Source organism: Acanthaster planci, linkage group LG09 (assembly GCF_054643075.1).
Source record: "Acanthaster planci isolate LZ-2023a linkage group LG09, COTS_SCS, whole genome shotgun sequence".
In the NCBI taxonomy this organism is placed as follows: domain Eukaryota; kingdom Metazoa; phylum Echinodermata; class Asteroidea; order Valvatida; family Acanthasteridae; genus Acanthaster; species Acanthaster planci.
In genome coordinates this window covers 10,776,597-10,803,909 of record NC_141785.1, presented here as the reverse complement: position 1 = coordinate 10,803,909, position 27,313 = coordinate 10,776,597, and the positions used below count along the sequence as shown (strand labels likewise).

Sequence of the window (27,313 nt, the reverse complement as noted above, 5' to 3'; positions counted from 1 at the left end):
CAGAATTCCGTTATTAACAGCCCTAAATTCCCTGATATTGCCAAATACTTTTGGTAATTTTAGAGCTAATTTTAGTAAATGAATAATTATTTCACATACTACAGGCATTCATTTTAGGAAATTTATAATTTTAGTACTAAATTTCCCTTGGTTCATTTCTTAAAGAGAATTTACATCAAACGTAAGACAAGCGTAAACGTAAGCACGAGACATTGACTTGATATTTTTTACACCGTTAGCATTGTGGATCTTTCAAACGGGGCTCTATCTCGGCTGAGTCTTGGGATTTTTTTGTCTGCTGCACGGTTCTTTCAATTTTGTGAGTGACAAACGGCATAAAAAGCAGAAATCGATAATCTGTCTCGCTACATCGCCCAGCATACCTTCGAAAGTCCTTCTGCAAACTTTAATTACAATCACCATCCGCATGACATCCTCCCAGATCAAAGTATACTAAAGTCCTAACGATTTTTTGGCAAGGAACGCTCCCCAGAAACATCTGTTCCTTTTGTTGCCTGAAAACATTCCCCTCTCTCTGTTTTTCAGGAAGAAATAAAAAGACATGCAGTGATTAAAACAGGAAGGAATTCTTTTCATAGAATGGAAACGTTAAACTTATTTTTGGACAGAAAAATTGCATCCCCGTTTACATCGAATAGTTGTCTGGGGGGGTCAGAGAATGGATGAAATCATTGAAATGAATAACGCATGCACTTTTTAATCTGCTAGGCTGGTAGATTCCGAAGCCTCCTGGGCAGGGAATAATCAGGAGCCACGTCGATGAACGGAAATGGAAGCAGGTGCTAATCCCTTCGCCTGGAAGGATGACGAAACTCCATCAGCCTGCATATGACGTAGACGAAAGCCGGCCTCCTCTCGACTCATCCTTCCCCGTGCGGCCTGTCACATCTTGCAACTGTTACCACCAGACTGTCATCAAAATTTAATATCGCAGTACGGCTCCAAGATCGGCAAGAGTAAGGAAAACGACTGCCGTCTCTGAGAAGCATGCGAGCTGGCAAACTTATTCGTTATGAAACGTTGATTTAGTTACGCCAGCCATTGACGCCAGTGTACCGCAACACGTGCAAATGAAATCGCCGTTCCCGGTGTAAATAGCTGTGAGTTAAATGGGACTGAGTTTCCATCTCTGTTACCGGCAAGATGGTTTCGGGAAGGGTCAGTTCAGCTTGTTCGCGGTTTTGGACCTCGACCAAATCCCTGATCCAGGACTGCATGCCACGGCGAGTCCTGGACGACGTTGAGCCCATAATCGCCGAAGAGGAGCGGCAGGCCGTGGCGGGGCGGCTCAAATCCCGCCTGCGCCTGGCCCGCCTCAGCGGCGCCGTGTGCGGCATCGAGTTCTGCTACGCCGCCGAGACGGCCTTTGTCAGCCCGGTGCTGCTCCGCATCGGCATCCCGCCCCGTTTCATGACGCTGATCTGGTGCCTCAGCCCGCTCTTGGGCCTGTTTCTGATGCCGCTGCTGGGATCCGCCAGTGACCGCTGTAAGTCCAGCTTGGGCCGGCGCCGACCCTTTATCATTTTGCTTTCCATCGGCGTAGTCTTTGGACTCCTTCTTGTACCTTATGGCTGGCCCACGGGACGGCTGTGTGATGTTTCAGCCTACCGGCAAATGGATAAAAAAAATGTGGATGCAATCCAGTGGAATAATGCAACAAGCGAAGCTGCCATCAAGACAACTGAACTACCTATTCGTGATGCTCTCATAAAAGAACTTGAAGAAATCCTTTCATCTCAGTTAGAGTATAAGAATTCATCTCAGAGTGCAGCTACGGAAGGCATGTCGGTTGGGGAAGTTTTCAACACAAGCCCTACACACCTGTCGTCAGTCCTAACTTCTGTTCCCGCTCTGCCAAAGGCGATAAGGTTCTGCGGAATGGCGCTGACCATACTCGGTGTCATGATGCTCGATTTCAATTGCGACGCCGCTCAGTCGCCGGCCCGGGCCTACCTAATCGACGTGACCGATCCCGCTGACCATGCCAAAGGCCTGGCCACGTTCAGCTTCATGGCTGGGTTGGGAGGTGCCATTGGTTACGCCATCGGGGGAATCCCCTGGGGTCCGGCTACCGATGACGACCCGGTCAGTCTCCAGGTGCGGGTCGTCTTCGGCATCGTCCTTTTCATCTTCGTGCTGGCCGTGCTTCTAACCGTCACGGCTGAGCGAGAACAGACACTGTACGAGTTGTTCCCTCAGGAGAAGAGGCGCAAGGCCCGAGAGACGAAACGCGCCCTAGATGGAGGCTACGAGAAGATGAACAACGCCAGACCAACAGAAGTTGCCGAAAAGATGGAGATGGGAACCATGAAGCAAAAGGTGAAAACGTACGGTTCCAATGCTCCAAATCCGGAAATTGTCACCACTTTCGTCGAAAACAAGGACGCCGACGCAAACGAGGAGCTCGCCTCGGGCCACAGTCTGGCCAACGGCAGCGTTAAAGTAGGCAAGCAGGCGGTCCTTGGCGAGGCTGGAGACGAAAACAAACATTTCCACAAGGAAGAGGCGGATGCGGAGTCAGACTGGAGTTCGACGGGAGGTGACTGGGACGAGGAGCCCCCGACCATCACCATAGGCACCTACCTCCTGTCCATCGTCTTCATGCCGTGGTCGCTGCGCATCCTCTGCTTGACGCACCTCCTTGGCTGGATGTCACTGCTCTGCTACTCGCTGTACTTCACGGATTTCGTCGGCCAGGCCGTGTACGGGGGCGACCCAACAGCTGCCCCTGCCTCCGTGGAGAGACTCAGATACGCTGACGGAGTGAGGATGGGTTCCTTCGCCATGGCTATGTACTCCATCACTTGTTCCATATGTTCGTACAACGTGGATAGACTCATCAATAAGATAGGTAAGAATTTAATGCATTATTATTTCTTTTCATGCTCTTGAAATATTTAAAGAAAAAATTGTTGACGTAATTCCCAATGATGGTTTTGTGGCTAGAGGAAAATTCCACTTGGAAGGGGTTGTCTATCTCTGTCATCACCTCAGCATTAAGAGAAATCTTCACCTCCTGTGCATACTATTTTTTACTGTTTGCCCGCGAAGCCATACATCTTTTTATAAAAATCCTGTAACAATTTCGTGTCAAATAGATTTTCGAAATCATTGTTTAATAGTTTGAAAAGAAACCATCTTGAAAGATCTTGAGAATTACGACCACATTGTTTTTTGACTTTAGTTAAAATTTTTGAGTTTTAATCAATCAAAACATATGCCGGTTTTCAATGCTGTAACTTTTTGTCCTCTAAAGAGTGCTAAAAGATTCAACTACTGTTACCGGTTATTTTTTCCTGTCACATTTACTTGCAAGATTAAGGAATTGGCATCTAACAGTTAACATAGGTAAATCCCAATTTTCTTATTTTTGTATTTTTGGGAACCAAGATCCTAGTCTTTCAAAATATTTCACTTTCTTTAACAGCGATAGTACTTGAACTTAACAATCCTTGTGCCCATAACAGGGAAATTGTAGTACGGTCCTTGCCGTTTAGTTGACCGATAAGTGGAGAACCACTAGTTGTATCTCAATTTAGTGCAAAATAAAAGAATTGGATGTTGTTTTATGCTAAAAAAGAAAAAGAAATCAGTGAAGGAAATTCAATTGGATTTCGGGGAAACGATGATGAAACTGTAGCCTCGAGTTCGTCAAATATTAATGCTCGTGAAGAAAGGATTTCATTCTGAACGAGACAGCCTGCTTTACACTGGGAGGGATCCATCCCTAGAATTGCAATTAACAATCACCGACACGTCCCTCGGGCAAGCCAATTAATGCGATGTCTGGCGGATAGGAGAAAGACACCTGCCTCGAAAATAACACCCCGGGACCCACGGGATGACTGCACTGTTTGTGTATTCAGTGCACGAATCAATTCCAATCATGGGCTCGCACTTTACATGTATTCTTCCTCTGCCCGACGGCAAACTGATGCTGCTATGTAATAATGAAATCTGAAATGTGCAGTGAAGAAGAGTGACCTTGAAATCGGGCGTCAATGTCAGGTTCTCATAGTTGTAAGCACGCTCATAAAAGAAGAGTACATCAGCACGAAAAACATTGACAATCCCATGGATATATCTTATGTCTGAATCGGGACAGGTACTTGCATGTACTTATAAGAGTTTACGGTGTGGCTTACATTTAATCCCTGGGATTGAAATTAGTGGTGTATCCCGTGGGGGAGGGGAGAGGGTGGGGGGGTAACTTCCCACTGACGGATTTTTGAGTAAGGGTTTTGATTTTTTTCTCCGCTAACATCGTGTTAAAATAAGCCCCAAACCGTCTTCACTTTCGGATCCCCCACCACCAAAAGCTGGATACGCCGTTGATTGAAAGGCACCTTCAGTTGCCAATTTTACGATTAATTTCATTTTGGCCAAAAAGATGGTGATAACACACGGAGGCAAGCGCTTGTCATGATCGAAGGAGAGGTTTTATCGTTTTCACCAATATGCAGATGTCAAGATCACTGCGCAAAGCCGAAACAATTGGTCAAAACCAACGAAGGGACAAAATAACCCTAACAGTCCCAAATCCTCCAATTACAATATGATTTTACATATACCCTTGGGGTTAGGGATAAAAAGGCAACTACCTCTACGTGGGCACATTCAGGTTAACAGCTCTTGGTCATCCAGCGGGTTGATGTGCACATCTGCACCCGTCCATGCCGCCCGTGCAGACGGTATGAGATGAGCAAGTGTGAAAGGCAATTTCTGCCGCACGGGAAATTTACTCCGTACGGAGTCTGAGGGACGAACGGCTTTTATGATTTTGACTATAGACTTTCCTTATTAGGTCGTTCTTCCCGGAACATCTGCGCAAAGTGATCACTGCTTATGATGCTTGTTAAAAAAAAATGGAAATTTCGTCAAGAGGCTTTAAAGGCGACAAAACACGTTGACATAACTCACGTCACACTGCAGCCGTGCTCAGGTCGTTTGTGGTGGATTTCCACGCTTCTCAGGCAGCATAGCTTGAGCCAAAAAAGGAAAAAAAATTGCATTTCCCACAGTGCATTCAGTGCCTCACCCCCATTCTGCAGGGAGAAATGCTCATGTGCGGGGTTCGCATCTATCGGAATGTCCCATTTTCGTCGTCGAGTACTTTTTCGCAGTATACGGGGGCGGATCCAGGGGGTGTGGGGGCGCACGCCCCTCTTTTTTGCACCAAAAAATAGACAAATAAATAAATAAAGAAGAACAGGGAGAGAGAAGAAAATAGACTACCTGAAATTGCACCACAGAGGGCCTAGAATCCAACATGCCCCGGACCTCACGCTACCATTGCTGCTTTTGTTCAAGCCCCCCCCCGCGAAATCCAGAATCCGCCCCTGGTATATGCTGATTGGTCAGGTCAATCAAAACTTTAAAAGCCACTTTGTAGGATTTATTGATCGATCAATTCCTATTATCCACAGGAGCCAGACCGGTGTACATTTGCAACCACCTCATCTACTCCATCAGTATGGTCATCCTGGCCAACGTGAGGACGGTGTGGGCCGCTTTCCTCTTCTCAGCGTGTGCCGGTATTCAGTACTCAACCCTCTTCACGCTACCGTTTGTCATTGTTGCTCACTACCACTCAAGCAACGTGGTGGGTATACTTTCACCCTCGTCCCCAAGTTGTTCCCTCCGCCGGTCTTTTTCTGGAGCGGTTAGGGCCTGATTGCATGAAGTTGTTAAGCAGAGATATTGCTTAGCAGCAGTCAGCGGAGAACCAATAACAAGTGACATCCATGGCCAGATCTTTTGGCCAATGACTTCCATGCGCTAAGCAAATACTTACAGGTGCTCTTAAAAATGTCTATGCCATATTGGCCAGAGGTCCAGTTTCAAGGAGCGGCTGTACAATGTTGTGTTGCGAAATTTTCTGGTGAGAAAAAAATGACTTGAAACAAGTCATAATAAGCACAGCGCATTGCGGTCAGTAATGTAGTTCTGCTAATCTGCGCACTTAGCTAATGAAAACCGCTATAATCTCGTAACTTAACGTCAGAAATCTAACTGATGATGGGCTCCCCTTATGCTAAGAGATTGACAGGAATAAACTGCAATATTATGGGCACCGACGCATAATGCACCATATTGGCACCAACAAGTGAGACACTCATGTCGTAACTCTCTTCTCCAATTCAGTTTTTAAGCATCATCCGTCCCATTATTGAATCTTTAGTCTTTTCTGTTCTGTCCACAGTTTGAAACCCCATCCAGCTGCTGTGAGTCGGGTACTCGGGCTAACCAGGCCAGCGGGCATACGGTTCGAGGTCTGGGTACCGACATTGCCCTGGTTCAAGGCATGGTGTTCGTAGCCCAACTCGCTCTGTCGTCCTGCATGGGAAGCATCGTCCAGGCGTTTGACAGCACCGTGGTAGTGGTGGTGGCGGCGGCAATTTTAAGTTTCCTCGGGGCAATATTCGCTTCTCAAGTAACTTACGCTGGTCTATAGTCTATGGCCTACTGTACAGTTATAGTATAATGTATCAATGCGCTGTCTGGTAATTAATCCCGTAGATTTGAATACAGAACTGCACATAGGATGTCAACATTTGACATTGTATGGTCTATGACAGGAATTCCACTGTTTCTACTATGACTCATTTATTCAGATCTGGAATTATCCCTGTCCATAGGATTACCCAACATACTATCACCACTCATCAAAAATAATAAAAAAAAGAAGTTGAAGTTTAACCTCATAAGAAATTTTTCTTCTTCAATCAACCCTAGGGACTTTCATACTTCAGTTTCATTTTTTAAGGCGTAAAAAATCAGGATCTCGTTCCAAAAGGCAGCCGTACTAAACAAACCCGCCCAATTCTTTTTCCGATGCCGTCATTTCTATATCATTGTGTGTTTATGATGACGGATTGACTAAATATATCGCCTTCAGGGCCTAAGATATCTAATAGAATGAAGGCCTATATTTTTGCTTATAGGATTACAGTTATATTCTACAGGGTGTTTCTAATAGTTACTTGTACAGGGTGCTTCAAGAAGGGTAATACTATTATTTAAAGACTATTGGGGCCAAACTATACATTTACCGAAAAACAACGGTATTATAAAAAAACTAGAAGTAAATACTTTGTAAAGTGATGAAATCATTTTGGGAAAAACTCTCTTTCACATTAAAGTGAGTGTAAACTTTAAGATAGGTCCACACATTCTCATGGAAAGCATTATTTCAGCTCAACGGGTGCAATTTATTATAAATCAAATGGAATTATCAAAAAACTCCTTTTCCAGTGCATTTTACTGAAGATTACCCTTTGACCTTTATGCTTATGAGAAATATCCACTTCTACGGTAAATCAGCCGGATTTAACATATATCATTGTATGCGTGATGTATTGTGAACTGGTTATTGTTGGTGTTGGCTGTTTAAAAAAATCGTCAAGTTGGAAAGGAGGTTACGATGTCCCAAGTGAGATTTGATGTAACTTTGGTCTGTACAGGTTGGGCCCAACGACAAAACACCAATGCATTTTCAGCATGGCCAACTTTGGTTTACACTTCAGGAAATCAGACATAGCGCCATGAATTTTACATTCTGTACTACTTTATGAAAAGTGGAAAGCTACTTTGTCTGAAATGACTGCCTAAAATTACGCCAATTCCGTAAAGCCCCGTTGATTTCCCCATCCTGCCAGGCATTGAACTTTGTTCTTAGATTGAACGGAAATAAGATACACTGTAACCTGCAAACTTTGTAGACAGACAAAGGTATGTGTAACCAGCAATAAATAAACAATATTTGGTGTGTGTGAAATAAAAAGTAAACATGATAATCTACATAATGGTGATCAGAAAAGTGGTCTCTTCGTTTAATCATTAAAAGAACTAACTAGAAGAGGTTTACAAGTTCTCCTTTTTCTTGACGATGCCGCAGACGAGATGTTTTTCCGGGAACCGACAAATCTTGAGAAGCGTCATACAAAGCAGTGCCGCCCTTGAACTAGTTATCAATGGTCCACTTAATAGTGGAGTCCTACGGGTATGGTGGTACAGTGCTGAAGACTGCAGTACACCTATGCGTGGACAACCGACCCCAATTAGTCCGACTATTTTTACTCAGTCCCATCATTAAACAATGGATTTTCAATACCAACCTCCAATCCTTTCCCAGTGTTTTCGTTGGGTCCTTCTCCAGAGGCTATTATGCAACCGTAACATCAGGACCAGCAAATTGAGGCGTGAGCACCAGCGGCCTATGATCCAGCTATTCCGGTCTGGGGGAGAGCAAAGAGCAAACGTTTTGCTAAAACAAGTGTTCATTTTTTTCACGTATACAAGAATCCTCGCTAAAAACGGAAGTTGGGTAGTGATGCTTTTACAATGCTCACGCATTTAATTTCCTTAAAGAATGACCTAATCGTAACTCGGGGGGGGGGCGGAAACTTCCCGCCTCCACAGGATATTGCCACTGGCATGCACCTTGCTTGATTCAGGCGGCGACATTTTGCAGAAAGTGCAACCAAATATATTTCTCTACCTCTTCAAAGTGATTGATTCAATTGGGATTGAAATCCGTACGGTTCAGAAAGTGAAGGTGTATCCGCCTTGAGCACAAGCACCCCTCATCAGATATGTTGGTTTGGCGTTTTCATTTTGCTGGTGACGACGCGACAGTATTGGGTGCATTTCGTTGGTGAACCAGCATAGTTCAGCTCTCACCAAAGGAGCCTCCGTTGCTAAGAGAATAGCGCCCTCTCTTGGTCCAGCTCGAAACTCATCATTACCCCCCCTTTTTTCTCCTTTCATCGATTGAAGGCCAATCCCGTTTACGAGCACAGCAGCGTTTTCGACATAAGACTCCTATCGCAACCAGAGATAGACTCAGACTACAGAGTCCCGGTGATTTTTTTTTCAAATTTAAGTCCCATTCGTGTCATCTTGTCATGGCAGAAAACTTCACTGCGGACTTCAAAGGACCTAAACAAAAGAGTTTTTCTCCGCGGACGTTTATATTGTCCTCTTGACTTCCCCTCCCCCATCAAAATCAGCAATACCCCCTCTAATTTTCTATCCAAACCGCCTGAAAATGTTTCTCTCGGGCTGCCAAAGGCTCACGGCCCATCGCCGCCATCATACTCTCCCACGGTTGACCATGTCACAAAAAAATGCAACGAGGCCTTCGACCTTACAGATCATTGCTAATGCTAATGCCGGATTATCAACCTTTAAAGATATGAGGGTCGTTACATCGGTCCACGGTTATCAAACAATAATAACAATCAACCCTTTCAACCCTTTCAATTTTTCGAGAACTGAAAACGCGCCAAGGCATTCACATTAGGCCTACTCCGGAATTTCAGCATCACGGGAACAGGGAGTCTCTTACATTTCCTCTATCCAATCAGGTTGCGGCGCACTTTACTTCACCAATCGTCTGTCAATTCTACGTGTTCGCCATCTAAGGCAAACCTTTGTGGATTGCCCATTAAGTTCGGAATTGAAGCTTGGCCATGCAGACGCGAAATTGGAATGAAGCCGGCGTTTTAAAAATAACCTTTATGAAACATCACAACAGACTGTGGTCAACACAGCAGTGTCAAGAGTCTTTAGCGAGTGTTCCACGAAGAAACTTAAATACAGCCTCGATTTGCATTCCAAAGACTTGATCCTTCCCGACCAAGGCCTAAGCTGGAAATGTTTTGTGAGTTACGTCACTTTGAACGCTTGAATAAGCGTGAATGCAAAACGTGCCGCGCTTAAACATATCCACCCGAGATGTTCCGGGTTTTTTCATGTAACTGAATGGACGTAACGAGTTCAGTGTCTGATATTTTGGAGTTGTTTATAAACTGGTTCACTATCAAAGTGACCCAAGTCTTTGAGTTAATTTTGGCTCGTTTTGACTTCATTTCCTACAAGATATAACCATACGGGTTTGTGTCGAAAGGTCTATTTTGCAGGTCCAACCACAGCGAAGATGTTGCACCGGAGATCTTATTCTGGAGGGGTTGTTGCGGTCGCGTTAAATGGGATGTTCTGCCTTCTGTTCAGCGTCAGTTACGCCCAAGGTACATACACTGTGCACTTATGCCTTAAATGTCTAGTCACTTTATGTCATTTCTGCAAAAATGCAGGGATTGTGTTCATTTCCCTGTTCCCTGACATAAGTCAGTGCAGAATTTTTTTTCTGTTTACGTGTATTTGTGACATACCAAAGAATTTAGAAAGAGTTCCATATACGGAAAACTAATTTTTCCCTTAAAATGTTATAACAGCCATCAGAAAGTGATAAATATCCTAAAAAGGGACATTCAACTAAGAATACTCCGAAGGATGTACTTAGAAAACATTTTTTTTTTCACACGAGTCCCATAGGTGGCACACATGGTTATCAAGTGTTGTCCGTCACAGGGAACTCTTTCCTAGGAAAGAATTCCATATACGAACGCCACTAATTTTCCTTACAGTTACCTATTAGCGAGCCATCTGAAAGCAATAACATGACCGAAAAAGTCAAATTTAGTAGGGAAAATATTAAGGATATCTTTGTAAAAAGCAATTTTTTTCACGCCAGTGTATTAGGTTTGTGAATAAGCTGTCAAGCGGCGTCTACATAACGATGGAACTCTTTCCTGATAGGCATGGGTGTAAATCCCGGGGGATGGGGGTATATCGCCCACACAGTTTTTTGTGGTGAGAAAAAACGTAAGGCAGATAAGACCGGACTTGCAGACAACCAAAATGTATTCAATAGCACCCGAAAAATATGCCATTCTGGTGTACTATTCTGCAGGAATGTAATACATATTACGAATGTACCTCTGTATCATGAATATTGCCCCAATGTACTGTTTTCAAATTTCCACGGCCGGGCAAGTCATCCTCATACGTTTCCCCACCCCCCTGCCAATTTTGGGCACGGTATTTACCTTACTGACAGAAGGATTACATCTTGCTATAGGAAGTTTTACAAGAGTGCTGAAAAAAATTCTAGAATGGTCTTATATAGTTAAGATTAAATTGAACTTTGAAAGATTTAGTTTGATACTCCCATCGAAAAGGTTCTGAAACGAATGTCACTCAAGTCAAATAGACCTCCGATTGAGAGCTTCGTATAGATACATTTGCATCACGATTTATAAAAAAGAAAAGTCCTCTGTGAACATTGAACACTCCCACTTGTATTTTCAACATTCGAATGCTAAAGTAGAAGCTTTCTTTTCTAACGATAAGGAAATGTCCTCAAAGATAGTTGAAATAGTCATCAACGTATGAGTTTGTCATTCTGCCCGACTAAGTTAGACAAACTTGGGAAACAAACTCTGACAACATAACTCGTTCTTTGACCGATAAAATCTTCCAGTAGTTTTATGAGTTACCTGAAAAAGAGGACTTCGGTATTTTACATGTCAAGTTGGGGTCTCTGTACAAGAAGACCTTCCTTTGACATTTACATGTAGGAATGATGAGGCCAAGCGATTTCATGTCCAATCTCTGTTCTGTAATCTAGCGGAATGACGATTGGGAGACTATGATGTGGAGAAAAACGCTATAGGCAATTTTTGTTTGCCCAACGCTGGGTACCAGGTGGCTCGCCTATTAGACACTGTTGAGCAAAAAGAGGCAAACTTGTCTCTCATGTCATCGAACGGTTGTAGGAAAGGTTAATTGTACTGCCATTTTTACCGAGTACATGTATTATACTCTTTTGCCCAACGGTTATGCGATTCACCTGGTACCCAACGTTGAGCAAAAAAAATTGCTCGGCGTTTTTACATGGGGAGTAGCAAACAGCTGGGGCCAATTTCATAGAGCTGCTTAAGCACAAAATTTGCTTAAGCGTGAAAAAACCTTACTTGATAAATCAGGTAACTAACCAACATTCCATGTGATGTATACTGTTTTGGGGTCGTATTTAGCTGCTTTCTGGTTAGCATGACAATCAGATAGAGTTTGAGCTGGTAACCTTTGTTTGTCAAGTTTTTTCCCGCTGCTTAAGCAAATTTTGTGCTTAAGCAGCTCTATGAAATTGACCCAGATGAATTTTGGCATATTTAATTGATGCAATATTAAAGGAATCTGAACTGGTTTTTCGTTTGCTTTCACGCGCCAGTCTGCAATACTGAAGCCCTGGGCCTCTCACGTAGCACTGATGACAAAAGCCCGCAATTTTCGGTCTCATCCATCAACATCTCTTCTACAGTTTTTACTCGAAAGGAGGAAGAGATTGGCCTGTTCCTGAAATATAGCTTTCCTCCTCGTCCAGATGTAAAAAGTTGAAATACTTTTAAATCTACTTCTGCCAAGCTATCCTCTATGTAAGAGGACGGAGCTAAAGGCACATTGGTTTCCAATTTCTTGCATTTCACTTCCTTATTTTGGTAGGGTAATATCATTTTCCAACTGACTGAGCAAAGCTATTTTGCAAGGAATTTAATGCTGTTACCCATAACGGATTACTGTGTGCACAGTACAGGCTGATGTCATAATCATGAACGGTTCTAAAACATATCTGTGTAAGTGCCGACAAACTGTTTCTCATTTATGAGTATTACACGTGTCGATCCACCTAACTCTTATAAGGAATTAGAGTGGAAACCTCTTCAACTGCCAGTTTAAATTAATATGTCACAAATATCAATTCATGTTTAGAATGAACGTGTCGGGCTGGTCTTCCTCATGCCAAGCAAATCTGCCCAGACTTCCTGGTGGATTTTGAATCTGGCGGAGTTGGTATTCATAATCATGACAAATAAGACCTGCAGAGGTGCTGAATGACTTGTTTGTGAATCGACCTTAGGAAGGCATTGTGGACTTGCCGAAAAACTTCTTGTACATGTGAAATCCACGGCATTCTCCACTTGAGGATCCGGAAATGTTATAATCCAGTCGAATGTACACGTCGGGGCATTTAAGGCTGAAACTGGAGAGATTTGACAGGGAAATATGCATGCTAACTGCATGAGAAAATAAGTATACTGGATACAGAAATAACATAATTTTAGTTGAAAACATATGCACACATAAGGGTAGTGATTCTGGACCCTTCTCACATTTTTCGTCTACATGAAACATCCATTATTAATAGACTCCATTTTAGTGATTCACAGGATCACTTTTTTATTTTTTAGAATGCGGAAATATGGGCGGAGTTTGCCAGAACAACGCAGAATGTAGGCAACTAAATGCCGACCAGTTCTACTGCAGCTGCTCGGGGGCGTGGACAGGAGAGTTCTGTGACCAAGGTAAGCCAATCAGGCTTCAGTCCACTTTGACGTGCAAAAGTAATTGCATTTATTTCCGTGAGTGGGAGGGGATAAAGATGAAATTTGCATGTCCCCCTCTAGCTCTCGTTTTGCACCATGCTCATGGGCTTGAACGTTGAAGACCAGTATATGACAAAATAGTCTTACTTAATCATATGATTAGGAAAATTCTGGGAGTCTCCAAGACACGCGAGAAATAGCTAGGTTTGGTTAACAGTCTTCATCTTCCCCTATTCAAGAAACTCTTTAAGATGTCATCCAAAAATAGGTCCAGAAAATAACCCCTATTCTGACAACTAATCGATCCACTTTCTTGTTGAAAGAGCACGTTTGGGGTCACGTATCTTCCAAAAAATGTCTCGAACATGGGCAGGCAATGCTCTTCTGAACTTTGACCTTTAAAAGTAAACGGGTTCCGCAAGGTGTAGTCCACTAATTCAAGCCCAATTGAAAACAGTGTAAAATCAGCATTGTTTGCGGTCTAATAACATGCGTACTAACATCCCTGAGGTATCTGAAACACAAGTTAAATTATTTTATGGCCCCCAATCTTTTCAATTTTCTGTGGATTAACCGGTGACATTTTGAGTTTTTTATATTCCCACAAACCAAAATTGCCCACCCCCCCGAAAAGTGATTTTTCCGAAGTCTGCTTGCAGCCATTTTTCAAGTGACAATCCTCAACTTTCTCGGTCACTTAGGACCATATTTCAACCGTATTTTATAGCCATTCTGCTCTCAGATGAAAGCCCAAAGACCCAAGGAGTTGATCCTGGCAAGGATTTACACAATCTTATCATTTTGGGGGCCAAACAATCTCCTTTTTCAAATGATACTGTGGGAGGGGGCACTTTTAATGCTAATGAGCTGGCCAGAAATGATTACTTGAATCCCCGCAATCTGATGTCCCGCAGATATGTCGGAGGCATACAGAATGATTTGGTCTGACTCGGAGGACTTGAAGATAATGGGGATTGTGCACTTTTCTCTTTTTTTTCACCATGTACTATTTTAGTGAATTATTGCTACAATGTTCCATGCAACAATATGGGAATCTGTTACAACTTGGAGACAACGTACCGATGCGATTGCGCGGATGGATTCAGCGGTGTTGACTGTGGCATACCTCTTCAACAAGGTACACATTATGTTTGTTGCGTCCTCAGGCAGGAATGTTGCACAACGATCTTCCGAGAGGGTATCTACAGTGAGGGCACAGTTGGTCTCTGCACAAACTGTGGACAAATCAGACATCACGTACTTTCAGTCCCCATAAAGGTCCAGTTGGTGACCTCCCTCCATTGTTGGATTTATTTTCAATTTCCTGTATTCCAACAGAAGATGCGTGTTCTCCAAGCCCCTGCCAGAACGGCGGCGAATGTCTGCTTCAAGCCAATGATCCTACCCAGGCGTTGTGTCTCTGCTCGGAGGCTTTTTCTGGCCCTCAGTGCGAGAGAGGTAACTACACGCATATAATTATAAATTGATCAGAAGCTGCGTAGCTCTTCATCCCATTCCCAAGCACAATAACCAAATGAATGATAAATGAAGTGAAATTTTAATGCAAACTTTAAAATCAGGTCCAACCTTAGGTGAAGTTAAGGAGACGCACTGTAACTCAATATGTGAGGGCGCCTTAGATTTGGTCAGTAGTTTTAAATCGTTGTTGTCTTCTCACAATTTTGAATGGGGCAACAGAGGTACTTCCTTCCTCCCTAATTAAGAAAAAGAGGAAACCTGTAAGCTATTATCCATGTCAATTTGATGTTGAGTTATTGTGAAAACGGCCGGGAAAAGGGATAAATCGCGGATGTGCAGATGTACCTTCAATGTGACTGTAAACTATTGTGTTAAACACCTTTGTGGGCACTATTTGTATTTGGTTTGTATTATGCTGGGATACTATTTATCAACAGATTGAGCTCTATAGGGAATTGGACACATAATATACGTCCAATCACATTTTATATACACAGTGGTAAGACTGGGTTCAACTGATAAACACGTAGGCCCTACGTTTCTATATTTCGCCATGAAAATGCACCTGAGTGTCGTTGGTCGATTGTTCCCCTCGACCAATCCCATTGGCCATTTATTTTTGTTTTCCAATTCCCTTTCAGACAATCCGTGTTTTCCCCAGCCTTGTCAAAATGGTGGCACTTGCACGGCATCCGAAACTAGTTTCTCCTGCGCATGCACAGATGGATATACAGGAACCCAATGCCAATCAGGTACTTCATATAACACTTACTGTTAAAAAACTTACATGAGAAAAGATAGGAAGGTCCTTCTAAAGTCATTTATATAAGAGCATCAGTTGACCTCGGTACAATTAACCAGCTGAAATATCTAAGTCTTGGTAACAAGGCTTTTTCGTGCATGTCCTGATTATGATTTCAGTCTATAAACTAGGGTCTATGTTGTTTCGTTTTAATGGCGCTTTCATCTACTCAGGCTATTTGCGCCAATAACTGTATGTTTATTCATAACCTTTATTAATTAACATCACATTACAGAGTTAGGAAGAAGGTCCAATTTTAGAAGCAGGAGGAAACTGGAATAGCCGAGAAAACCTGCGAGAGCGAGTATGGACTTGAACAAAATGCACTTAAAGCCTGGGCCAAGCCGGGACTCGAACCTGGGCCTCGTTGGTACAAAGCGAGGAAAGAACATCTACGCTAACCTGTTCCCCCAAACTAGCTAGGGTCTATATTTTGCACATCCGCTTTTATTAGAGCCTTTACTGGTTTTAGGCCAAAGTGATTTGGCTTGAAGCATCCCAATGTACAACACGAACTCAGCGGCATCCTTGGACCTGGCTTTAGTTAGTGGCAGTAATTTCTCGCCGTAGTAAACAGTACTTGGGAAATACTTTCTGTGCACTGGTAGGGCCTATTCTACTTGATATGTGTTGCTTTCTGATCTCTCTGACCAATTTCAGTTGCCATCGACCCCTGTGGCTCCTCCCCCTGTTTGAATAACGGGATTTGCCAGAGTGTTGGTAACGACTACATCTGCACGTGTGACACTCTCCACAGCGGCAAGAACTGTGAAACAAGTAAGAAAAATAACTACAAGAAATATGTCGAATTCATTTTTTAAGTTTTAGTTTTCCTTGGGCTTGTACGTTCGTACATGTGTCCGCGAACTTCTGGACATCTTAATTTTGGCTTTCCCCAGGTGGACTCAAGGTTACATAATTGTAATCTGTATTTGAAAACTTTTCAGTGTCAAGGGAATCAGTGTTGTCAATGCCAGTTCGAATTCTGATTTCTGGTCGTCATTTTGTTTTTCGTCCCACGCGACCAGAGATAAAACCGTGCGACAACGACCCCTGCCAAAATGGTGGCGGGTGCTTCAACCGCGTGGATGACAACACGTACTTCTGCGTCTGCCCCGCCAACTTCACCGGAGAGAACTGTGAAGAGGGTAAGTCTTCGCTGGGCATGGAAGGGGATGACACTAAAGGGTGGCATTAAAGCCAAGACCGGTTAACATCTGGGATTCACCGTTGATGTGCTTGACTATGTAACAGCCGAAATTTGATCCCCTAAGTAGAATTTGCACGGTCGATTATGAAAATAGTTAGACAGTTCCCCTCAGATGTTTCAAAACGTTGTTCATATCACTTTGAAGAAATTGATGTGCAGCGGCCCCCAATAGCCTTTCGTGTTTTTTGATAAAAAAACTTTTACTCCTTTGGGGCTGGCATGGCCCCAGTTGGCCCCTTTCCTGACCCCCAGATTCGTACTTACAGTGGATGCCCGGCAGTGTCACTCTAGAACCATGCCATATTATGGACATCATCCTATACTCTCATATTTGGCAACAGATTTGCTGTTCTGTGAACCCTAAACTCACTGGCGCTGCTCAAGGATCTAAGCATTGCATATCGATATCATTATCTCATTCTTTGACCCCCTTCATTTTTTTTCAGATTTGAAACCTTGCCAAGCCATCCCCTGTCAGAACGGTGGACTGTGTTACAACTTGGGGAACAACCTCGATTACGTGTGTGTGTGCACCAGTGGCTTCATGGGTACCAACTGCGAGAGGGGTAAGGAAGACAGAGCTTTGTGGACGGACCATTCTACAAACTTACAAGAATTTCAACTTGTTATACTAAATGGTTTTGTGTCCGAATCATGCTATAATTTGTGTTAAGTGATGCTCAATGGCTGTATTTGGCTGTAAATTTGTTTCCTTTTTTCACAGAAACAGTTTCTTCTTACTTGAAATATTTTTGACAAGTTTTAGCTCCAAACTATGCGGAAAAATTTCCAGTTAATAGGTTAGAAGTAATGTTATGGTGGTGAACCAGACGGTATGGTACCCCCTCCCACACATCCTGCAGCCGTATAAACAACCACCATCTTTATAGGCATCATTCCATGTCGTTTTATTTTGTCTAGATAGAATTTCAGGCATTTTCAATCCTTTCCTCCGTATATTTCTACTACTTTCTCGATTTTTTTGGTGATCATTCAGATGACCCCTGTCTCCCCCAGCCTTGTTTTAACGGGGGCGTGTGTTCGTATATCGGCTTCTCGTTCAGCTGCACTTGTGCAAATGGCTACACCGGACCCCAGTGTGAAATTCCACCTCGTAAGTAGACAGTGTGTGGGCATTACTTGATCAATCAGTCCCAAGCATTCTCCCCTAAAATGATAGCTGAGTTGTCTGTCATCGTGGGGTATGCTTTTCTCTGAATCTTTCCTCTCTGCTTTATATTCCAACATTTTTATATACATGTAACCATCTGACCTCGGATAAGTTAAAGGCTGTATTCTTTTTTTCAAGAGTCAACTGTTGAGTTTCACTGAAGAGAAAAAATGGATTTTTTCTCTATATTTTTTGTATTTACTTTGTTCTCCAATTCTAACTTTTCTTAGCACTGTGTGTGCAAGAACTCCCCACAAGTTTTAGGAGCCCTGGAAGTGGTTATGTTCGCAACATCTATTCAGAGATATGAGATCCATACTCTGAAACCTATTCTCGATTCTAGACATATCTTGGAATGCAAACGAAAACTGTTTCTTCTACTTAAGAAGCAGAGTCGTATATGTCGGCCAGCTTTTGCGACGAAGAGTCGAACCCGTGTCGGGAGGGCTCCACGTGTTTCAACACCGCCAACCGGACGGCAATTTGCGTGTGTGCCGAGGGACACATGGGGGTGTTTTGCGAAATCGAAGAAGGTCAGAAACCGAGTCTGACTCGGTGGCACTGTGACACACGGGGAAGAACACACCACCCGCAGACAAATAATACTGTGAATGAAGTGCATGTGTAGTTGATAGCTTAACTCATTGAGCACCACGTTCTTATGCATCTGTTACGGCCGTCCACAACAAACTATACACAGTACACTGGTCAGGTCGTCCCATTTGCGGAAGGGTACATACAGAAAAAACTGTATTCACTCTATTCACCTGTAGTCTATCCTAGAATGGACTTGTCTACGTTGCATGTTTCCCACCCGTGACTTTAAGTCTTAATAAGTCACTACTCACATCAAATAGGCCTACCTCATCCACTTCGCCTCATGAAACTTTAATTGACAACAGTACCTATGATATTGTGGTTTAATATGTAGGTGCAGATGGGTTACTATTTAGAATTGTTTGGGTGCACATTTCGAAGGTGAAAGCATGGTCAGGAATCGTCATTGTTGTGTTTATGAAGAAAAATCTCAATGATTTAATTTGAAAGGTACAATAAGGTTACGAGTGGTAGCCTATTTGTTTCTTCTTTGAGGGAAAGATGTGCACAGGAAACTTCGTTTTGGTCAACAGTGATTACCAACAGACACACGGGTTTATGGGTTCAATTCTGCAGGGCGGAGGATGAGTATAACAAGATAAATTTCAGGCTCTGTGGGTCCTTCAGTTTCTTGGCACGAAACAAGCACCCAACTTAGAGAGTTTCCTTAATTGAATTATGCATCTCACACTTATAAAAATGACTGTTCCGAGCTCTCTGTCTGTTAACAGAATGCAGCCACGCTTACGGTTGTATTGCTGTTCAGTATATTCAGAGCCTTTGTAAATGGTTAGTATAAATGCACTTCCTTTAGCACCGAATTAGTTGTACACCAGCCTTTCTGGGTTGCACGTATTTTTGTACAACTGCAGATTTGGTATTTTTCGTCAGGACTATGTAGTAGTTGCAATTGGCATTTTCGTTGAATTGCAATCTTGCTTATTTATACTTTATTATCATGCAGTTTCCTAGCTGACTGTCGGGTGTTCATTTTCAAAAAACAATAGCAAGAAGAGATTGGGGGAAAACGGTCCCGTGTTTCTCTTTTCAGCTCATCCGTGCGACGAAGGGCTTAATCCCTGCTTAAACGACGGCCAGTGCTCCTCTAATGATGGTCTCACGGCAGTTTGTGCCTGTGTGAACGGCTTCACTGGATCACAATGCGAAACGGGTGAGAAAATATCGACTTTCTTACTGGGATGAGTTGGTGTTACAGCATTTTCGACAGAGGTGTGCAGGAACCCTTGGCGTCACTCGCTGTACATTAAGTGTGTATCGGAATGATTTAGATAAAAATCACTTGACAATGTGAATGTTAACATGGAGGAACCAAACTGTGTATCACTCATAAGTAGATTAAAAGTCTAAAGAAAAATAGTAAGTCAAACTTGTTTGAATCCATGGATACATATCCCTTCATTTCTCTTTTTGACATCAATGCTATTGCAGTGCCCCCTTGTCACGACACCATCAACCCATGTCAGAACGGAGCGACGTGTATAGAACAGAACTCAGCAGCGGTGTGCATCTGCGTGGACCATTATGTCGGAGATCGTTGCCAACAAGGTACTTTTCAGAGACAACGTAATGCTTCCAATGTAATCCTTTTACCCATGTGAAGCATGACTTGCATGGCTGTTCTTTTGCTCATGTCAATAGTTTTTATCTCATCCACAGAGGGTCCTTGCCACGAAAACGTCAACCCTTGTCTGAACGGAGCAACCTGCGTGGAGATGAACTCCGCGGCATTTTGTCGGTGCACCGACGGCTTTGTCGGTGATCGTTGCGAGAGAGGTAATGTAAATTCCCCATCAAAGTTTATTGTGATACTTATTGAGAGGAATCAATATGCCCTTGAAAAGGTCCTTTTATTGCTTCACTTATAGGAAAGATCATGCTTTGCTAGGGCAACAACATCGTTATCGAGTCATTTTTGCTTCCCTCTTTTTGGACCTACGTCTCAGACCTTCCCTGTAACGATCAGGTCAACCCGTGTCAGAACGGTGCTGTGTGTGTCAACGTGAACGACACCATCGCACACTGCGTGTGTTTCAACCGTTTTAGCGGCCTGTACTGTGAACTTGAACCTGCAGGTTAGATAGGGAAAGAGGTTGCTAACGGCTAGTGCACGTTAACAGCATTGCTAGTATTGTAAGAGTGGCAACAGGGACGCATCACTGTGACTGAGAATAAGGGCATCAATACTGCATGCAGTACTTCAAAGCCGTCTGAGAGTTATGGCTCCGGCTAACAGAAGCACATGCGCCTATACTAGCCACTTGCTCTTAATAGCCACTTCCAAGAAGCACAGGTAGTACTAGATTTCGGTATCACGTCAACCACATTGTTGGCACGCGAGGAATTTGCACGCAGTTCACGAGCTTGATTTGTTGTGTAGATTTTCATAGTACTGTGGCTTTTCTTGTTCTCCTTTTCTTTCAAAATTCCACTTCTTGGCTTTTTCTTGCCTTGCATTTGGTTTCAATCTTTTACTCATTGCAAACAGACAGCCAGTTCAAGCTTCTAATTGTGTTTTGGAATATGCACTGGTTTCGGTTCTGGTAAACTGTTTTTTTAATAGTCTCACTCGCAGAACATTATGGTACGATGCTGGTGCAGACATTGTAAAAGTGTACCGAAGCAGCTGTGATTTTAGACAACATTTAGAGAGCAGACGCATGAACCTTTTTACACTGAATGTATAGAATCAGATTGTCATTCACTTATGCTAATTTACTACTTTCCTGTTTCTCAGAAGAGGGTCACCTGTTGGTTGAACACAAGCACAGATGTAGCCGTGTAATCATATACATGAACTGTTAATAGGCAGAGTAATCCGAAAATAATGGGCACGGCGGCCGATCCGACATAAACTTAAATAATATCAGTGAAGAAGCAGCTATTAAAATGAAAATGGTGGTTTACTAACAATCATGGGTGATTCGCTGTTCAGTTTTATTTCAAAACTAGGGACCCTTTCCAGGGCCATGTCTGGAAGTCATGGCTGTGGTTGGCAATAGCACCTGTGTTCATGGGAGCCACAGGTAAAAGCAGCTCCATCCTGTCCCCATAGACTTGTGTGTTACTGCCAGCCGCAGCCAGTTGATTAAAACGGAGATATGCCCTCTTTGACTTTTCATCGTGTTCATCTTCCTCAGTTCACCCGTGCAACGAGACCGTCAACCCGTGTCAAAATGGCGCCACTTGCTTTCCCATGAACGACGTCACGGCTATATGTGTATGCATCGATGGGTACTCGGGCCAGCACTGTGAAATTGACCCGCCAGGTGATTCAGAATTATAATGAAATGCAAAAGAGGAGACTAGGTCAATCCTGATTACACACTTTTTTCATAGCTACAGGAAGGTGTTTAAGTTTTTCCACTGGCTCATCCCAGTGACACATCTACAGTTTGAAATTAAGGGAGCTAACTTTCTAGGGGGAAAAGATAGGCCTACTAATTAGTATCTTTTGTCAAGTTTGTCAGCATGTGGTTGCATTGCAAGTTGCATAAGGTTGCAACAAAGTTCCAACTCAAGGCCATAGTCGATAGCTGTTGGTGTTTTATAAGAATTAGGCTAATACGAGTCATCATATGGTAACTCAATCGTCAAATTGGTTCCTCTGTCACTTCATCACTATCTGCCCCACTTTTCTCATTCATATATCACGTGCTTTGCTGTTGTAATTCGTAAACGGGGAAGAATTGTATAAGCTTCTCTGTCCTCCCCATCACTGTAACCCATTTGACATTCAAAAATCATATACATCAGTGGTACACATGTCTACTTCGTCAACTGTCTCACTCGTCTTCCTGTTCGTCTCTCTACGAAGCCCCACCCTGTCATGAGAGTGTCAACCCGTGTCAGAACGGCGCAACTTGCACGGAATTAGATAGCACCACAGCGATGTGCGTCTGCATCGATGGATTTCGTGGAGAGCACTGCGACCAACGTAGGCCCATCTTTACCTTATCAGTGGACATTTTGAGTTGAATGGAATGTTAAAATTTTTAATTCACGTTGTAAAGTGGAGACCACAGATTTGCCTTTTTGGTCAACAAAAGAAAGTTCCTTTACGAGGCATTGAGATACTTAGAATCCAACCTGTTCAAAGCCTATTTTGCGTGTTAGTCTTTATTTCTCGTCTTAATAAATTGTGGTTGGTGATTTGTTCCTGGCAGTGGGCCCTTGTCACGAAAGCATCGACCCTTGTCAGAACGGAGCGACATGCTTAGAACAGAATTCAGCAGCACTATGCATCTGCGTGGACCATTATGTCGGTGATTATTGTGAGCAAGGTATGTTTCAGAGGTGACATATGATGCTTCTAATTCAATCTTTTGTTTGTGTGAAGCGTGACTTGGTTGTTCGTTTTCATTGCTCGTACTTTTGATCTCACCTACAGTGGGCCCTTGCCACGAAAGCGTCGATCCTTGTCTGAACGGAGCAACGTGCATGGAGATGAACTCGGCAGCCGTGTGCCGTTGCACCAACGACTTTGTCGGCGACCGTTGCGAGAGAGGTAAATTCAGAGGCGCACTAAGAATTTATGTGTGTGTGTGTGTGCAGGGTTGGAGGGGGGCTCGGATCAGGAGTCCCTCCCCCCAGGAGATCATGAGTTGGAGTATAATATTAAATCTTACATTTTTTTCTGTCCTCAGTCCCACCGTGCCATACCACCGTTGATCCCTGTCTAAACGGGGCGACCTGCATCGAGAAAGACAGCTCCACTGCCATGTGCGTCTGCGCTGGAGACTACATTGGCGAACACTGCGACCAAGGTACACAAACTTGACTTTGCCTTTAGCGACATGGTTTTGCGGGCGAGTTTTTGCCATTTCCCCCTATTTGGTCTTCTCTCGCTCAAGTTTGTTTCTTCATTGAATACATTTTTTTTACATTCTTAATCCCCATTTTTTCCGTTGATATCTGTGAAAAACTGCTAAAAATGCTAAAAGTCAGGTCCTCTAACTGATTTACTTTGTATATTTAGGTCACTGTAGCCATGAAGCAGTTTACAACACTTCTTTAATTCCACATTTCTGGAATTTACGGAACTATTAATTAGGAGTTCTTTCAGGTTGCTTGTTTGGAGTTCTTTCAGGTTGCTAGTTTAAAGTATTTTTGGACACTTCTCAGTCCCCCCGTGTCATGATTCTGTCAACCCCTGTCTGAACGGGGCTACTTGCACGGAGACGGGAGGTCTTCCAGAAGTGGCCTGTCTTTGTGTGGGTGGCCATACCGGACTGTACTGTGAGATTCCCCCAGGTAGGAATGGCGTCATCTGTTCATGTCATGAGTGTCAATCTAGGTGTGCTCCTTTTCTGGAGTTTTTCCTGACCCGACCGTCTTTTCTGTTCCGTTTCATAAGTCAGCATGTTTAAAGTTACTCATCAGATTTTCTGTATTTCTACTCCTTTGAGCTATCGTTGCCCTTTCTTGTTCTGTCGCAGACGATCCATGCGATCCAAATCCATGTCAGAACGACGGGTTGTGCCAAGGTGATCTCATCACAGGCATTCACTCATGCACGTGCTCGGCAAACTTCTACGGCGCGAACTGTGAAACCGGTAATAACAACGTCCTCCAATTCTAGCATTCTTTGCTTTTGTGAGACGGCCACGTTTTATTTGGCTGCAAAGCTGCCACACACTTGGGCTGTCGTTCATGTCTTCCTATGGCAAAATGTTAACTTAGTCCTGTTGAGCGATACACGTTGTTTTAATCAGAGCAGTGGGAATGTGACAGGAAAAGTTTATGTTACAAAACCGTTGCTCAGTGAGAAAGGCCAATCAAAATAGGCATATGTGGCTTTCTTTCGCATTAATACAGTGGCGCGGCATCGTATTTTTTCCCGCGGTAATGTTTCTTATACATGTACATTTTTCTCCACAGTGGTTCCTAACAATTGTGAGAGCAATCCATGTGTCAACAACGGAACCTGTTACTCGGGTAAAGAAATGAATGGGTATGTGTGCACATGCGTGGATGGATACACCGGTCTCAACTGCGAGTTGGGTAGGTAAAGTGCCAGAAGTTGTTGGAACGAGTAGTTTGTGGGTTTGTTATAGAAAAAGATATGGTGGCCTGCGTGAAAGAGGGTAGTGTCAACAAAGTATTTTTCACCATTAATTTAGAGACATGTAGAAGAATACCATGCCAAAACGAAGGTGTCTGCGTGACGGCTGAAAGCCACGACTACTGTGAGTGTAGGGAAGGCTGGACGGGGTCACAGTGCCAGACAAGTGAGTATGTGCATGCACCAGACTGATATTACTCGAAGAGCTTAACTTTTAGCTCCTTTAAAGCTTTATGTTTATGCTTAGTTCTTACTTTTAAAGTAACGTTATCCTATTTCATTAACAAATAACTCATTGATTCTCTTAAAATGGGAACATGGGTGCGGTTGGAATTGATGAAAGTCATATTTCTTTACTGACAGAACAAGTCACATGCGAAGTCAACACCTGCCAGAACGACGGTACCTGCCTGGTGCTCGATAATGTGCTGGTATGCCGGTGCAAAGGAATTTACTACGGATCACGCTGTGAACGGAGTGAGTATTTAATAATGGGATTCTATCTTGCTGTTCATGTTGTCGATTTGTTGAAGGCTCGTTTTTGAAGAATCGTAAATGTAATCCATGACTTAACTGACTCCACCGAAACCAGTCTCGAGGATGTCGTACATTGTCAGGCGTGAACAAAAAGGGGTTCGAACCCCCTCCCCTTCTGAGACCAAAAGAAATACTTTAGGAAATGGGGGAAATAATAATAATATAATTTGAGTAAATACATGTACACCAATACTACTGTAAGCAGTGTAATGTTTAATCATCGTTTCCGCTTGTCCACAAAAATGAGACACTGAAATAATTTTAAAAATCTCCAGCGTGACACCCCCCCCGAAAAATTCCTGGATCCGCCCCTGATTGTACATTTGTAAGGAAGGCTTAGGCTACTCAAGTGAAGTCTGTAGTACTGATGTTCTGGACTTAATGTGATTGAAATCCAGTCATACATTGGGGCCTGGTCAGCAACCCCTCCCGGGCAGCAACCTTCCTAGGAAGGCTTTAGGTGTGGCTGAATAGACACCTAATCATGTCTTGACTGAGTGTCACGTACATGACTGGGCAGCACTGCCCACTATTCCAATCGACAACGTGCAGCTGCTGTCGTACTTTATTAAAAAATTTTTCCAATTCTGTGGGCTACATACGATAACAATAGCTTAATCTGTTGTTTCTTCCAGGAGTCGATACACGCTTTATCTAAAATCAAGAATTATTTTTCAGAGAAAATAATTCATTACAGACGGCTATGTAACTGACTGAAATACACTGACAAAAAAACCCAAACCCTAGACATGGTTGAGAGTATTTTTAGGTAAACAATTGCTACCACACTCTGGTTACTTGTGCTTCTTTGACCTGCTTTTACAGGTAACAAAATCTCAAATTCTGATGCACTGTCTTTCCACAAGAGGAGTTCAAGTACAATGAAGGTCGTCAGTCTCCTTACCCTCGTTACTATCACGCTGAATCTTTAGCCTAGTCTTCCTCTCGAGGCTGGTTTAATTCACGTTTCCAACATGCAGGCAGGTTATGTGTCCGTCAACTCATATTGCAGTGGGTCTTTACATTACTGTTTGTTTTGTGTTGTTTTTTTTGGTTGTTGTCTTGCTTTGTTTTTTTTTACGTGGTGCTGAAGTACTCCAATAGAGCCTGTTCTTATTTAGATACATCGCCACTCAGCTGACGGTTAAAACCATACGTTCTGTGGCTGAATTTTATTGGTGGTGTGTTGCTGGTGAAAATTGGGATTGCATCAATGCGTAGTAATCATGTATCAGTTCTAAATAGTTTTCAAAGGCAAGCAAAACTTGCAACAATCCTTTTACAAAGTCTGTTTTGCCCTCTGCTACTTATTCTTCATATTGCATTCACCTGAACACAGAGCTTGAATTACATGTATGAGATAATATCTGAACTGTACAGGTCTGGAAAGCCTAACTGCTACTTAAGTTTCTCACTTTACAACTTTTTTTAATTTAAAGGCAGATTGTCTTCGATTTAGCCTACTTTATCTCATTTATTATCCCCAGTGTTGATGTTACACAGATAGTAGGCCTACGCAGTTTTAAGTATTGGTCTTTGCTATCTAGGTTAGCCAGTTTGGTTCTGAGTGGAAATTGTAATAATGGTGATGTTTGTGCGTATGGTTAGGGACCCTAAGATAGATCTAATTAAATTTACCAGTTTTACAAAGATTCAATTCTGTTTCCCCAAAAATCTTTACATTTAGCGTCAGATATCTGCCCACTTTTTAACTAAACTATTTAAACTTCTGAGCAATCAAAGATTGTCTTCCCCCGTGGATTCTGTGGAAAAAAATGGTCTAAACTCTTCATATGTAAATGTTTCTACATTTATGTTCCAATGACAAGATAAAACAATTAATACTCACTGTGATGCTAAAATATTGTGCATCGAAATATGAAACTGTATCTAATGAGTTAATATGGTATATTTTTTATAACGTAATTCTATGTAGATTTTCGTTTAAATGGTCATAAAGTGAACTGGAATTAAATCGTACTCTAAACGCAGGCCTTTTAAACACAGACGTCAAGGCTACTCTGTACAGTTTAAACATAATTTTACCTTCATATTTCTGTACATACTTCTCATTTTTAGTAAGAAAATAGAATGTATTTTCAGAAGTGCACCGCCTGTCAGACTTTGATTTCATCGGTTGTCTCTTCAAGTTCTGTCTTTTTGAAAGCCGTAAAAGGTCGCCTCA

At 42.9% G+C, this 27,313-nt stretch overlaps 2 protein-coding genes across 4 annotated transcripts; both read left to right on the top strand.

The window, feature by feature from the left end:
- The first annotated feature begins 1,162 nt into the window (after positions 1–1,162).
- On the top strand, positions 1,163–7,840 carry LOC110982019 (membrane-associated transporter protein-like). The gene is made up of 3 exons (XM_022240139.2): positions 1,163–2,872; positions 5,448–5,623; positions 6,224–7,840. The coding sequence occupies exons 1-3, from the start codon at positions 1,165–1,167 to the stop codon at positions 6,473–6,475; spliced, it is 2,136 nt and encodes a 711-aa protein (XP_022095831.2). The 5' UTR covers positions 1,163–1,164; the 3' UTR covers positions 6,476–7,840.
- A 1,908-nt stretch (positions 7,841–9,748) lies between these two features.
- On the top strand, positions 9,749–26,248 carry LOC110982020 (uncharacterized). Of its 3 annotated transcripts, XM_022240140.2 has the most exons (24): positions 9,749–10,052; positions 13,116–13,229; positions 14,266–14,388; positions 14,589–14,708; positions 15,371–15,481; positions 16,192–16,308; positions 16,560–16,679; positions 17,188–17,307; positions 17,739–17,855; positions 19,561–19,680; positions 19,959–20,075; positions 20,187–20,303; positions 20,474–20,602; positions 21,668–21,796; positions 22,345–22,464; positions 22,694–22,810; positions 22,918–23,034; positions 23,174–23,293; positions 23,652–23,780; positions 23,966–24,082; positions 24,408–24,530; positions 24,650–24,757; positions 24,955–25,068; positions 25,954–26,248. In XM_022240140.2, the coding sequence occupies exons 1-24, from the start codon at positions 9,962–9,964 to the stop codon at positions 26,058–26,060; spliced, it is 2,817 nt and encodes a 938-aa protein (XP_022095832.2). In that variant the 5' UTR covers positions 9,749–9,961; the 3' UTR covers positions 26,061–26,248. The 3 variants fall into 3 exon arrangements, with proteins under 3 accessions (XP_022095832.2, XP_086997665.1, XP_022095834.2); XM_087141539.1 differs by lacking the exon at positions 22,694–22,810; XM_022240142.2 differs by lacking the exon at positions 20,474–20,602 and having other exon boundaries at positions 9,751–10,052.
- Positions 26,249–27,313: the final 1,065 nt, after the last annotated feature.